This window comes from Oncorhynchus mykiss, chromosome 5 (genome assembly GCF_057628025.1).
Source record: "Oncorhynchus mykiss isolate SJ-2025 chromosome 5, ASM5762802v1, whole genome shotgun sequence".
Lineage (NCBI taxonomy): Eukaryota > Metazoa > Chordata > Actinopteri > Salmoniformes > Salmonidae > Oncorhynchus > Oncorhynchus mykiss.
The window spans coordinates 90,021,738-90,034,820 of NC_143026.1; the positions used below are offsets into that span (position 1 = coordinate 90,021,738).

At 40.2% G+C, this 13,083-nt stretch overlaps 1 protein-coding gene across 1 annotated transcript in view; it reads right to left on the reverse strand.

Moving 5' to 3' along the window:
• The window catches only part of anos1b (anosmin 1b), a 159,014-nt gene that overhangs the window by 6,418 nt on the left and 139,513 nt on the right, over positions 1-13,083 (reverse strand). The window contains 3 exon segments of the mRNA XM_036978826.2: positions 2,331-2,425; positions 4,092-4,301; positions 12,289-12,424. Coding sequence (XP_036834721.2) covers positions 2,331-2,425; positions 4,092-4,301; positions 12,289-12,424 — 441 coding nt within the window.

The following is a 13,083-nucleotide window of genomic DNA, read 5'->3' on the forward strand; positions in this document are numbered from 1 at the left end:
AAAAACTATACATACCTCGGCCTAAACATCAGCGCCACAGGTCATTTCCACAAAGCTGTGAACGAGCTGAGACATACCAATTAGGATCTGGCTGTAGATACTTGAATCAGTTATAGAATCCATTGCCCTTTATGGTTGTGAGTTCTGGGGTCTGTTCACCAACCAATAATTAATGAAATGGAACAAACACCAAATTGAGACTCTGCAGAATTCTGGCAGAATACCTGACCACTGTGACTGACCCAAACTTAAGGAAAGCTTTGACTATGTACAGACTCAGTGAGCATAACCTTGCTATTGAGAAAGGCCGCCGTAGGCAGACCTGGCTCTCAACAGAAGACAGGCTATGTGCACACTACCCACAAAATGAGGTGGAAACTGAACTCCCTAAACTCCTGCCAAATGTACGACCATATTAGAGACACCTATTTCCCTCAGATTACACAGATCCACAAAGAATTTGAAAAACAAATCCAATTTTGATCAACTCCCTTATCTATTGGGTGAAATACCTCAGTGTGCCATCACAGCAGCAAGATTTGCGACCTGTTGCCACAAGAAAAGGGCAACCAGTGAAGAACAAACACCATTGTAAATACAACCCATATTTTTGTTGTTTATTTCACTTAGTTTATTATCTATTTCACTTGCTTTGGCAATGTTAACAGATAGAGGAGAGATAGAGCGAGAGCAGAAAAGTTGAACAACTGAACAACTCTACATCAGCCAGTCAGCCAGCCAACTCTGGTCTCAAGTGAGGGAAGAATGTGAAAGTCAAACAGACAGGAACAAAAATATGATAAAAGAAGAGAGAAATTATGAAAGCCGAGCTGTGCGCCAGGGGGTAATATTCGATCTCCGTAGCCCCTCTCGTAAAGCGATGGCTCATACCTCTCACACAGTTCTAGTACACATACACAGCGCCCACCTCAGCCAGACCACAGCCAGGCCCCAGCCAGGACTCAGCCAGACCCCAGCCAGGGTAGCTGATGACGGATGCAGTGGGAGAGATAGCTAGCTACAGCTCTCTGGTCTTGGCTGCAGCTCCGCTTTCTGACACAGACCTGCTTTGGCTCATTTTTATGATGAAGAAGTTAGTGTCCACTCCAGCTGAGGGACTGTTTATTAATGACTCGTCGAATAGTCCCAGACTGTGGAGAAGCTGAGGGACTGTTTATTAATGACTCATCTAATAGTCCCACACTGTGTAGAAGCTGAGGGACTGTTTATTAATGACTCATCCAATAGTCCCAGACTGTGTAGAAGCTGAGGGACTGTTTATTAATGACTCATCCAATAGTCCCACACTATGGAGAAGCTGAGGGACTGTTTATTAATGACTCATCTAATAGTCCCAGACTGTGGAGAAGCTGGGGGACTGTTTATTAATGACTCATCCAACAGTCCCACACTATGGAGAAGCTGAGGGACTGTTTATTAATGACTCATCTAATAGTCCCAGACTGTGGAGAAGCTGGGGGACTGTTTATTAATGACTCATCCAATAGTCCCACACTGTGTAGAAGCTGAGGGACTGTTTATTAATGACTCATCCAATAGTCCCAGACTGTGGAGAAGCTGAGGGACTGTTTATTAATGACTCATTCAATAGTCCCAGACTGTGGAGAAGCTGAGGGACTGTTTATTAATGACTCATCCATTAGTCCCACACTGTGGAGAAGCTGAGGGACTGTTTATTAATGACTCATTCAATAGTCCCACACTGTGGAGAAGCTGAGGGACTGTTTATTAATGACTCATCCAATAGTCCCACACTGTGGAGAAGCTGGGGGACTGTTTATTAATGACTCATCCATTAGTCCCACACTGTGTAGAAGCTGGGGGATATAACATAGCAGTTTTAGTTGGCAAACCCAAATGGACTCATCTAATAGTCCCACACTGTGGAGAAGCTGGGGGACTGTTTATTAATGACTCATCCATTAGTCCCACACTATGGAGAAGCTGGGGGACTGTTTATTAATGACTCATCCATTAGTCCCACACTGTGGAGAAGCTGGGGGACTGTTTATTAATGACTCATCCAATAGTCCCACACTATGGAGAAGCTGAGGGACTGTTTATTAATGACTCATCTAATAGTCCCACACTGTGGAGAAGCTGAGGGACTGTTTATGAATGACTCATCCAATAGTCCCACACTGTGTAGAAGCTGGGGGATATAACATAGCAGTTTTAGTTGGCAAACCCAAATTGACAAATTCAATATAAAACAGCATTGGAATCTTTCACAGTATCAGCCAACAGGCTAACGGCTGGCCTAACGAAGTTGTGGAAATGCTGTTCTATTCTATAGCTCTGAAACTCACCTGCACAGTGGCTTTTTTCTCTGTCTGGCTGACGTTGCTGGCACATACATGAGGATACCACCTCAGGACGTATGTAGTGGAGTCCCTATAGGTTTCTGGAACACAGAAGGTGGACACAGTGTTATGATGCTATAGACCAAGGTCAGATAGGGCTGAAGAGAAACATATTGACAGTTGAATTGCTAACACTATTAGCATGTCACCAGAGCACTTTGGCCTTCAACCACACACTCTTCTCCTGTATCCAGGCAACATCACATCTTTCACCAGATCCATCTCTACATCATCTCCAGGTTGACGACATTGAACCCCAGACGAGCCTCTCTCTCCCTCTCTTTCTCTTTCTACCCCCCCCCTCCCCCCTTCTTCTTTCACCAGATCCATCTCTCCATGAACTCTAGGTTGAACCCCAGATGAACATTCTCTCTCTCTCTCTCTTACTTTCCTTTGCTCTCTATCTCTCTCTGTCTGTCTGTCTCTGTCTCTGTCTCTGTCTCTGTCTCTCACACACACACACACACACACACACACACACACACACACACATACATCTGCTCCCGGTTATGTTCCCATATTGATGTTATTAAATCTGTCCTCGTGCTCCTCATTCTCTCTCAGGCAGATTTACGGAGCACAACGTCAGCTCCATCGCCATTACCTCGCCAAACACACTATTTTAAGACTTTGCTTACGGAGCATATTTGAAATGTGCTTTGTGAGAAACAGTGTTTATTGGAAACACTCAAAGACGAACAAGCACACAGCAATGTATCTGGCTGTGGACTGTAGTATGTTGTACAGTGAGGAGAGTCTGGGGTTTCTCTGGCTGGCTCCTCACACCTCTACTGGGAGTCTGTTTACTCAGCTGCTACAGTATGTGGTGTCTCTATTCTAAAGAAAAAAATAGTTGTTGTACCAACACATATGAGTATTATATCAACATATGACTGTTATATCAACATATGAGTATTATATCAACATATGACTGTTATATCAACATATGACTGTTATATCAACATATGACTGTTATATCAACATATGACTGTTATATCAACATATGAGTATTATATCAACATATGGCTGTTATATCAACATATGACTGTTATATCAACATATGAGTATTATATCAACATATGACTGTTATATCAACATATGAGTATTATATCAACATATGACTGTTATATCAACATATGACTGTTATATCAACATATGAATGTTATATCAACATATGACTGTAAAAACAATATATTATTATTATAGCAACATACTGTAGATAGTGTGACGTTGTCAGTTAACCTTCAACGGGGCAGAAGTCTGTGAGTTGTTCTGCTTCTGGATGGCTAGCAACAATGACAACATACTGCCATATGGTGAATCCTAAATGACCCGCTAGTTTTACGTTGTTCTTGATACCATGTCTTGTTTTGAGGTGTTTTGGCTGATTTCATGTCAATGCTAATATGGCACAACAAAAAAAAAATGCTAGCTAGCTAACCAACAACTGTAACGATGTATTTGAGAGACAACAAGTGCTCATTGTGCAAATTAAATGTATGTTTTCAATAAACATTGGAGACTAAATATAGTTTACATGTTGTCAACAATCTAAGCCAACCTCATCTGTTTTGACCCATGACCTGCCTTCCCATGACCCCTGCTTGGGGATTCCTGTGGCTGTATTATCCAACGAGGAGAGGAGGAGTAGAGATGTGACGTCGTGCCTCTGCCTTTTTTTTGTGTCTTTCTTTTTGTACAACTTGCCTTGGTGCCGTCTCTTCCAGAAGACCTTAACCTGCAGCTGGTTGTTGTGGTAGTGAGGGGCAGCGGCTTCCAAGCGAAGGTTGTGGGGAGACGAAGGGTTGACCAGGTGAGGGGCAGCAGGGTTGACCAGGTGAGGGGCGGAAGGGAGCTCGTTGGAGAACTGACCTTTAGTCTGCTCAGGGCCAGGTGGGGCAGGTAAAGATGACAAACCTGAGAGAGAGAGAGAGAGAGAGAGAGAGAGAGTACCAGTCAAAAGTTTGGACACACCTACTCACTCAAGGATTTTTAATTATTTTTTACTAATTTCTACATTGTAGAATAATAGTGAAGATATCAAAACTATGAAATAACATATGGAATCATGTAGTAACCAAAAAAGTGTTAAACAAATAAAAATATATTTGAGATTCTTCAAAGTAGCCACCCTTTGCCTTGATGACAGCTTTGCACACTATTGGCATTCTCTCAACCAGCTTCACCTGGAATGCTTTCCCAACAGTTATGTTGGAAGTGCTGAGCACTTGATTTAGTTACACATTTCAAATATGTACTGTCCAGAGATATTTTACCCCTGATCTTGATTTAAAAAATGACCATATCAGACATATGTTTTTAAAAGACAATTATATTTAATTGATAACATTAGTTGAAAACAAATTAAATAATAGGAGTAGGCTACACCATCAACATTTAGTTTTCCATTGATACATGTCAGGTAAATTGCCATAGTAGATTTACTGTGGTAAACAAGGAATTACTTTATTTCAGTTGAAAGGAATGATCGTCAAATAGATAAATCACCCGTAGTCTGTTCATAAAGATCACCCGCAGTCTGTTCATATAGATCACCCGTAGTCTGTTCATTAAGATCACCTGTAGTCTGTTCATAAAGATCACCCACAGTCTGTTCATATAGATCACCCGTAGTCTGTTCATAAAGCAGGACTAAGTTGTTCCAGTGACAATACCAACCAGAGGGTCGAAACAGTCTTGGCTGGCCTCCCGGGTGGCGCAGTGGTTAAGGGCGCTGTACTGCAACGCCAGCTGTGCCATCAGAGTCCCTGGGTTCGCGCCCAGGCTCTGTCGTAACCGGCCGCGACCGGGAGGTCCGTGGGGCGACGCACAATTGGCCTAGCGTCGCCCGGGTTAGGGAGGGCTTGGTCGGTAGGGGTGTCCTTGTCTCATCGCGCACCAGCGACTCCTGTGGCGGGCTGGGCGCAGTGTACGCTAACCAAGGTGGCCAGGTGAACAGCCGCATTGGTGCGGCTGGCTTCCGGGTTGGATGCTGTGCTGTGTTAAAGAAGGCTTGGTTGGTTGTGTATCGGAGGACGCATGACTTTCAACCTTCGTCTCTCCCGAGCCTGTACGGGAGTTGTAGCGATGAGACAAGATACTGAGACAGTAGCTGAGACTGAGACTGATACTGAGACTGGATACTACGAAATTGGGGAGAAAAAGGGGTAAAAATTAAAAAAAGAAAAAAAAAGAAACAGTCTTGGCTGCAATCAAGAATATAAGATAACCTCAGCGTCCACATTAGGGAGTGGCAAATCTTGGTTGCAATTTCAGATCAGCTGTGCGAGGTATTTTAGGGCATATCGATGGTTTAACAAGACATCAGATGGCAATAATCTGGCGACTTTCGATGGTTACAATTGGCCCGCTGTATTTTCCCCTCTGTACAAGTAAAGAGGGTCAACCGCTTTTCTCTAAATATCTTTGATCTTTGAACTGCTATTCAAAGAGCCTTACTGCCAGCATAAAGAATAAGGCATGCATATCCATTAAGTAGGATTTTTACAATCAAAGTTGCGTTTTAAAGGCCACATGAGGGGGAAACCAGGTGCTGATAACGAGGGGAACACCCACTGGCATAACACACACCCCGCAAGGAATGGGGGGCCCCCAACTCGCCTCAAAAAAATATAAATACTTTCAAGCCTGGAAATAAAGGATCACTCCAAAAAAGTGTTTCAAATTCTAATAACTGACAATACTGGATATGAACTGGAAAATGATCTTATGTAGCCCAATGTGACTTTAAATAATATTTATCACAAAACTGTAATTCCTAAAATATGTTTCCAGAGATTTGGTTAACTCTGTCAGATTTGTCTAAAATCTTAAATTAATCAGGAATGTTTTTATTTGGGGATTTTTTTTCCCCATATTTTACAAATACATATTTTGCAATTTAACTTTTATTTTTACAGAGCAAAAATATGTCTGTTTTGAGACTCTGTGGTCAACTCCGTCATTGATGGAGTCAATATTGTTTTTGTTAATATTCAGCAAAAATATTTTAAGATCTATGGGATAATGTTTGCTTTGTAAATGTTCCTTCATGTTCTAAATCTAGAAAAACATGCCAAATTGCTAATGAATTTCATAGTGCTATAAATGTTATAATTAAACAATCAAGGCCATTAAGCACAGGTAACCTAGCAGGTTAAGAGCATTGGGCCAGTAACCGAAAGGTTGCTGGTTCGAAATCCCTGAGCCGGCAAGGTGGAAAAATCTGCTGTATTGCCCTAGATTTAAGGCATTCCCCTGCGCCTCTCTGCTTCAGAGGGGTTGAGTTAAATGTGGAAGACACATTTTGGTTGAATGCATGCTGTCGTGCACCTGACTAGGCATCCCCTTTCTCCGTTGGACAATGTGTCTGACCGAGTTGACATAAATCCAGTTGGTTGCATTTTATGATATACACTCGATATATTTTTTTATTACGAGGTTGTCCCTTTACATTGATATTATGTGAGATTGTCCCGTCTTTCAAGTATCCCTGAGCTCTGAAATAGCAACCTTTTCTCTCAGCCTCATGGCAAAATGTGTAAAATAGTATAGTATAGTATAGTTATACTGTATAGTATAGTTATACTGTATAGTATAGTTATACTGTATAGTATAGTTATACTGTATAGTATAGTATAGTTATACCGTGTAGTATAGTTATACTGTATAGTGTAGTTATACTGTATCATATAGTATAGTTACACTGTATAGTATAGTATAGTTACACTGTATAGTATAGTATAGTTATACTGTATAGTATAGTATAGTATAGTTACACTGTATAGTATAGTATAGTTACACTGTATAGTATAGCTATACTGTATAGTATAGTATAGTATAGTTATCCTGTACAGTATAGTTATACTGTATAGTATAGTATAGTTATACTGTATAGTATAGTATAGTTATACTGTATAGTATAGTATAGTATAGTATAGTTATCCTGTATAGTATAGTTATACTGTATAGTATAGTTATACTGTATAGTATAGTATAGTTATACTGTATAGTATAGTATAGTTATACCGTGTAGTATAGTTATACTGTATAGTGTAGTTATACTGTATCGTATAGTATAGTTACACTGTATAGTATAGTATAGTATAGTTACACTGTATAGTATAGCTATACTGTATAGTATAGTTATCCTGTATAGTATAGTTATACTGTATAGTATAGTATAGTTATACTGTATAGTATAGTATAGTTATACTGTATAGTATAGTTATACTGTATAGTATAGTATAGTTATACTGTATAGTATAGTATAGTATAGTATAGTTATCCTGTATAGTATAGTTATACTGTATAGTATAGTTATACTGTATAGTATAGTATAGTTATACTGTGTAGTATAGTTATACTGTATAGTGTAGTTATACTGTATCGTATAGTATAGTTACACTGTATAGTATAGTATAGTTACACTGTATAGTATAGTATAGTTATACTGTATAGTATAGTATAGTATAGTTATACTGTATAGTATAGTATAGTTACACTGTATAGTATAGCTATACTGTATAGTATAGTATAGTATAGTTATCCTGTATAGTATAGTTATACTGTATAGTATAGTATAGTTATACTGTATAGTATAGTATAGTTATACTGTATAGTATAGTTGTACTGTATAGTATAGTATCGTTATACTGTATAGTATAGTTATACTGTATAGTATAGTATAGTTATGATACTGCATATTTTGGGGGGTGAAGCCCAGACTTTGCCTTGGGGCCCCATGAAACTGAGCTACACCACTGGGAACACCAGGTGCTGATAAAACATGAATGAAAAAAGTCAAGACGTATAAAGAATAAGCTGATTTACAGGAAAAATGATACTAATTGGGCCATAGGAAAATACCATGCATGTTTTAGTTACTTTATTGAAAATTGATTGGGCTCGCAGTATAACTAAGCCTGCCATTAAGAGTCCATGTATGACTGACCAAAGACAACAGGAAGCTGTGAGGGTTCCACCAAAGCCCCCATGGTGTGTGTGTGTGTGTGTGTGTGTGTGTGTGTGTGTGTGTGTGTGTGTGTGTGTGTGTGTGTGTGTGTGTGTGTGTGTGTGTGTGTGTGAGAGAGAAAGAGAGAGTCTGAAAATGCTTTTGCCAGAATTGTGGGGAGGATTTATGTAATCTAATAAAGGACAGAAACCACCACTGGAAAGAAAATACAGAATGTGGCGGATACTGGTGTGTGTGTGTGTGTGTGTGTGTGTGTGCACCCACCTAAAATGTCAGGTTAAAGGTTAAATCTCTCTCTGGGAGAGTACCAATTGATGACCTCCCAGCCGTTGGGAGCTCTGATCAACAGGACTGATACAAGCCAGGCCCTGGCTTCTGAGGGATAGGGTCATGTCTTTCATCCTCCTAATTGTCCCTAGAATTTATAAGCAAACAGCTGGAGGCAGGGCTTTCTCCTACAGAGCTCCATTTTTATGGAACGGTCTGCCCATCTATGTGAGAGACGCAAACTCGGTCTCAACCTTTAGGTCTTTGCTGAAGACTCATCTCTTCAGTGGGTCATATGATTGAGTGTCGTCTGGCCCAGGAGTGGGAAGGTGAACGGAAAGGTTCTGGAGCAACGAACCACCCTTGCTGTCTCTGCCTGGCCGGTAGTTTACCTGTAGTTTGAGTAGTAAAGGTGAGTAGTAAAGGTGACTACTTTACCTGTAGTTTGAGAGGTAAAGGTGAGTAGTTTACCTGTAGTTTGAGTAGTAAAGGTGTATTTACCTATAGTTTGAGTGGTAAAGGCAAGTAGTTTACCTGTAGTTTGAGAGGTAAAGGTGTGTTTACCTGTAGTTTGAGAGGTAAAGGTGTGTTTACCTGTAGTTTGAGTGGTAAAGGCAAGTAGTTTACCTGTAGTTTGAGAGGTAAAGGTGAGTCGTTTACCTGTAGTTTGAGTAGTAAAGGTGTATTTACCTATAGTTTGAGTGGTAAAGGCAAGTAGTTTACCTGTAGTTTGAGAGGTAAAGGTGAGTCGTTTACCTGTAGTTTGAGTAGTAAAGGTGTATTTACCTATAGTTTGAGTGGTAAAGGCAAGTAGTTTACCTGTAGTTTGAGAGGTAAAGGTGAGTCGTTTACCTGTAGTTTGAGTGGTAAAGGCAAGTAGTTTACCTGTAGTTTGAGTAGTAAAGGTGTATTTACCTATAGTTTGAGTGGTAAAGGCAAGTAGTTTACCTGTAGTTTGAGAGGTAAAGGCGAGTAGTTTACCTGTAGTTTGAGTGGTAAAGGCAAGTAGTTTACCTGTAGTTTGAGTAGTAAAGGTGTATTTACCTATAGTTTGAGTGGTAAAGGCAAGTAGTTTACCTGTAGTTTGAGAGGTAAAGGTGAGTCGTTTACCTGTAGTTTGAGTAGTAAAGGTGTATTTACCTATAGTTTGAGTGGTAAAGGCAAGTAGTTTACCTGTAGTTTGAGAGGTAAAGGTGAGTCGTTTACCTGTAGTTTGAGTAGTAAAGGTGTATTTACCTGTAGTTTGAGTGGTAAAGGTGAATAGTTTACCTGTAATTTGAGAGGTAAAGGTGAATAGTTTACCTGTAGTTTGAGAGGTAAAGGTGAGTAGTAAAGGCGAGTAGTTTTCCTGTAGTTTGAGAGGTAAAGGTGAGTAGTTTACCTGTAGTTTGAGAGGTAAAGGTGAGTAGTTTACCTGTAGTTTGAGAGGTAAAGGTGAGTAGTTTACCTGTAGTTTGAGTGGTAAAGGTGAGTAGTAAAGGTGACTACTTTACCTGTAGTTTGAGAGGTAAAGGTGAGTAGTTTACCTGTAGTTTGAGAGGTAAAGGTGAGTAGTTTACCTGTAGTTTGAGAGGTAAAGGTGAGTAGTTTACCTGTAGTTTGAGTGGTAAAGGCGAGTAGTTTACCTGTAGTTTGAGTAGTAAAGGTGAATAGTTTACCTGTAGTTTGAGAGGTAAAGGTGAGTAGTAAAGGCGAGTAGTTTTCCTGTAGTTTGAGAGGTAAAGGTGAGTAGTTTACCTGTAGTTTGAGAGGTAAAGGTGAGTAGTTTACCTGTAGTTTGAGAGGTAAAGGTGAGTAGTTTACCTGTAGTTTGAGTGGTAAAGGTGAGTAGTAAAGGTGACTACTTTACCTGTAGTTTGAGAGGTAAAGGTGAGTAGTTTACCTGTAGTTTGAGAGGTAAAGGTGAGTAGTAAAGGTGAGTAGTTTACCTGTAGTTTGAGAGGTAAAGGTGAGTAGTTTACCTGTAGTTTGAGTAGTAAAGGTGTATTTACCTATAGTTTGAGTGGTAAAGGCAAGTAGTTTACCTGTAGTTTGAGTAGTAAAGGTGTATTTACCTATAGTTTGAGTGGTAAAGGCAAGTAGTTTACCTGTAGTTTGAGAGGTAAAGGTGAGTCGTTTACCTGTAGTTTGAGTAGTAAAGGTGTATTTACCTGTAGTTTGAGTGGTAAAGGTGAATAGTTTACCTGTAATTTGAGTGGTAAAGGCGAGTAGTTTACCTGTAGTTTGAGTAGTAAAGGTGAATAGTTTACCTGTAGTTTGAGAGGTAAAGGTGAGTAGTAAAGGTGAGTAGTTTACCTGTAGTTTGAGAGGTAAAGGTGAGTAGTTTACCTGTAGTTTGAGAGGTAAAGGTGAGTAGTTTACCTGTAGTTTGAGTGGTAAAGGTGAGTAGTAAAGGCGAGTAGTTTTCCTGTAGTTTGAGAGGTAAAGGTGAGTAGTTTACCTGTAGTTTGAGAGGTAAAGGTGAGTAGTTTACCTGTAGTTTGAGTGGTAAAGGTGTATTTACCTGTAGTTTGAGAGGTAAAGGCGAGTAGTTTACCTGTAGTTTGAGAGGTAAAGGCGAGTAGTTTACCTGTAATTTGAGTAGTAAAGGTGTATTTACCTATAGTTTGAGTGGTAAAGGCAAGTAGTTTACCTGTAGTTTGAGTGGTAAAGGTGAGTAGTTTACCTGTAGTTTGAGTAGTAAAGGTGTATTTACCTGTAGTTTGAGAGGTAAAGGCGAGTAGTTTACCTGTAGTTTGAGAGGTAAAGGCGAGTAGTTTACCTGTAATTTGAGTAGTAAAGGTGTATTTACCTGTAGTTTGAGAGGTAAAGGTGAGTAGTTTACCTGTAGTTTGAGAGGTAAAGGTGAGTAGTTTACCTGTAGTTTGAGTAGTAAAGGTGTATTTACCTGTAGTTTGAGAGGTAAAGGCGAGTAGTTTACCTGTAGTTTGAGAGGTAAAGGTGAGTAGTTTACCTGTAGTTTGAGTAGTAAAGGTGTATTTACCTGTAGTTTGAGAGGTAAAGGCGAGTAGTTTACCTGTAGTTTGAGAGGTAAAGGCGAGTAGTTTACCTGTAATTTGAGTAGTAAAGGTGTATTTACCTATAGTTTGAGTGGTAAAGGCAAGCAGTTTACCTGTAGTTTGAGAGGTAAAGGCGAGTAGTAAAGGCGAGTAGTTTTCCTGTAGTTTGAGAGGTAAAGGTGAGTAGTTTACCTGTAGTTTGAGAGGTAAAGGTGAGTAGTTTACCTGTAATTTGAGAGGTAAAGGTGAGTAGTAAAGGTGTATTTACCTGTAGTTTGAGTGGTAAAGGTGAGTCGTTTACCTGTAGTTTGAGTGGTAAAGATGAGTAGTTTACCTGTAGTTTGAGTGGTAAAGGTGAGTCGTTTATCTGTAGTTTGAGTGGTAAAGATGAGTAGTTTACCTGTAGTTTGAGTGGTAAAGGTGAGTCGTTTATCTGTAGTTTGAGTGGTAAAGGCGAGTAGTTTACCTGTATTTTGAGTGGTAAAGGTGAATAGTTTACCTGTAGTTTGAGAGGTAAAGGTGAGTCGTTTACCTGTAGTTTGAGTGGTAAAGATGAGTAGTTTACCTGTAGTTTGAGTGGTAAAGGTGAGTCGTTTATCTGTAGTTTGTGTGGTAAAGGCGAGTAGTTTACCTGTATTTTGAGTGGTAAAGGTGAATAGTTTACCTGTAGTTTTTGTGGTAAAGGTGAGCTGGGCACGGCCACTCTTCAGGCGTTTCTGTCCCCAGTAGGAGATGGCCTGGACCTGGATCAGGTAAGAGGTACCTGGCAGCAGACCTTGGAGATCCATCTCACACACAGCCTGACAGAGACACAGATAATACACAGACACAACATGGTGATTACAGTCACAGCACCATAGAAATCCTATTCAGTTCAAATAAGGAAATCAGTCAATTGAAATACATTCATTAGGTCTTAATCTATGGATTTCACATGACTGGGAATACAGACATGCATCTGTTGGTCACAGACACCTTAAAAAAAAGGGGGGTGTGGATCAGACAACCAGTCAGTATCTGCTGTGACCATTTACCTCATGCAGCACGACACATCTCCTTCACATAGAGTCCTTCACAATCAGGCTGTTGATTGTGGCTTGTGGAATGTTGTTCCACTCCTCTTCAATGGCTGTGAGACATAGCTGGATATTGGTGGCAACTGGAACACGCTGTCGCACACGTCAATCCAGAGCATCCCAAACATGCTCAATGGGTGACATGTCTGGTGAGTATGCAGGCCATGGAAGAACTGGGACATTTTCAGCTTCCAGGAATTGTGTACAGATGACATGGGGCCGTACATTATCATGCTGAAACATGAGGTGATGGCGGCGGATGAATGGAATGACAATGGGTCTCAGGATCATGTCAGAGTATCTCTGTGCATTTAAACTGCCATCAATAAAATGAAATTCTGTTCGTTGTCCGTAGCTTATGCCTGCCCATAACATAACCCCAC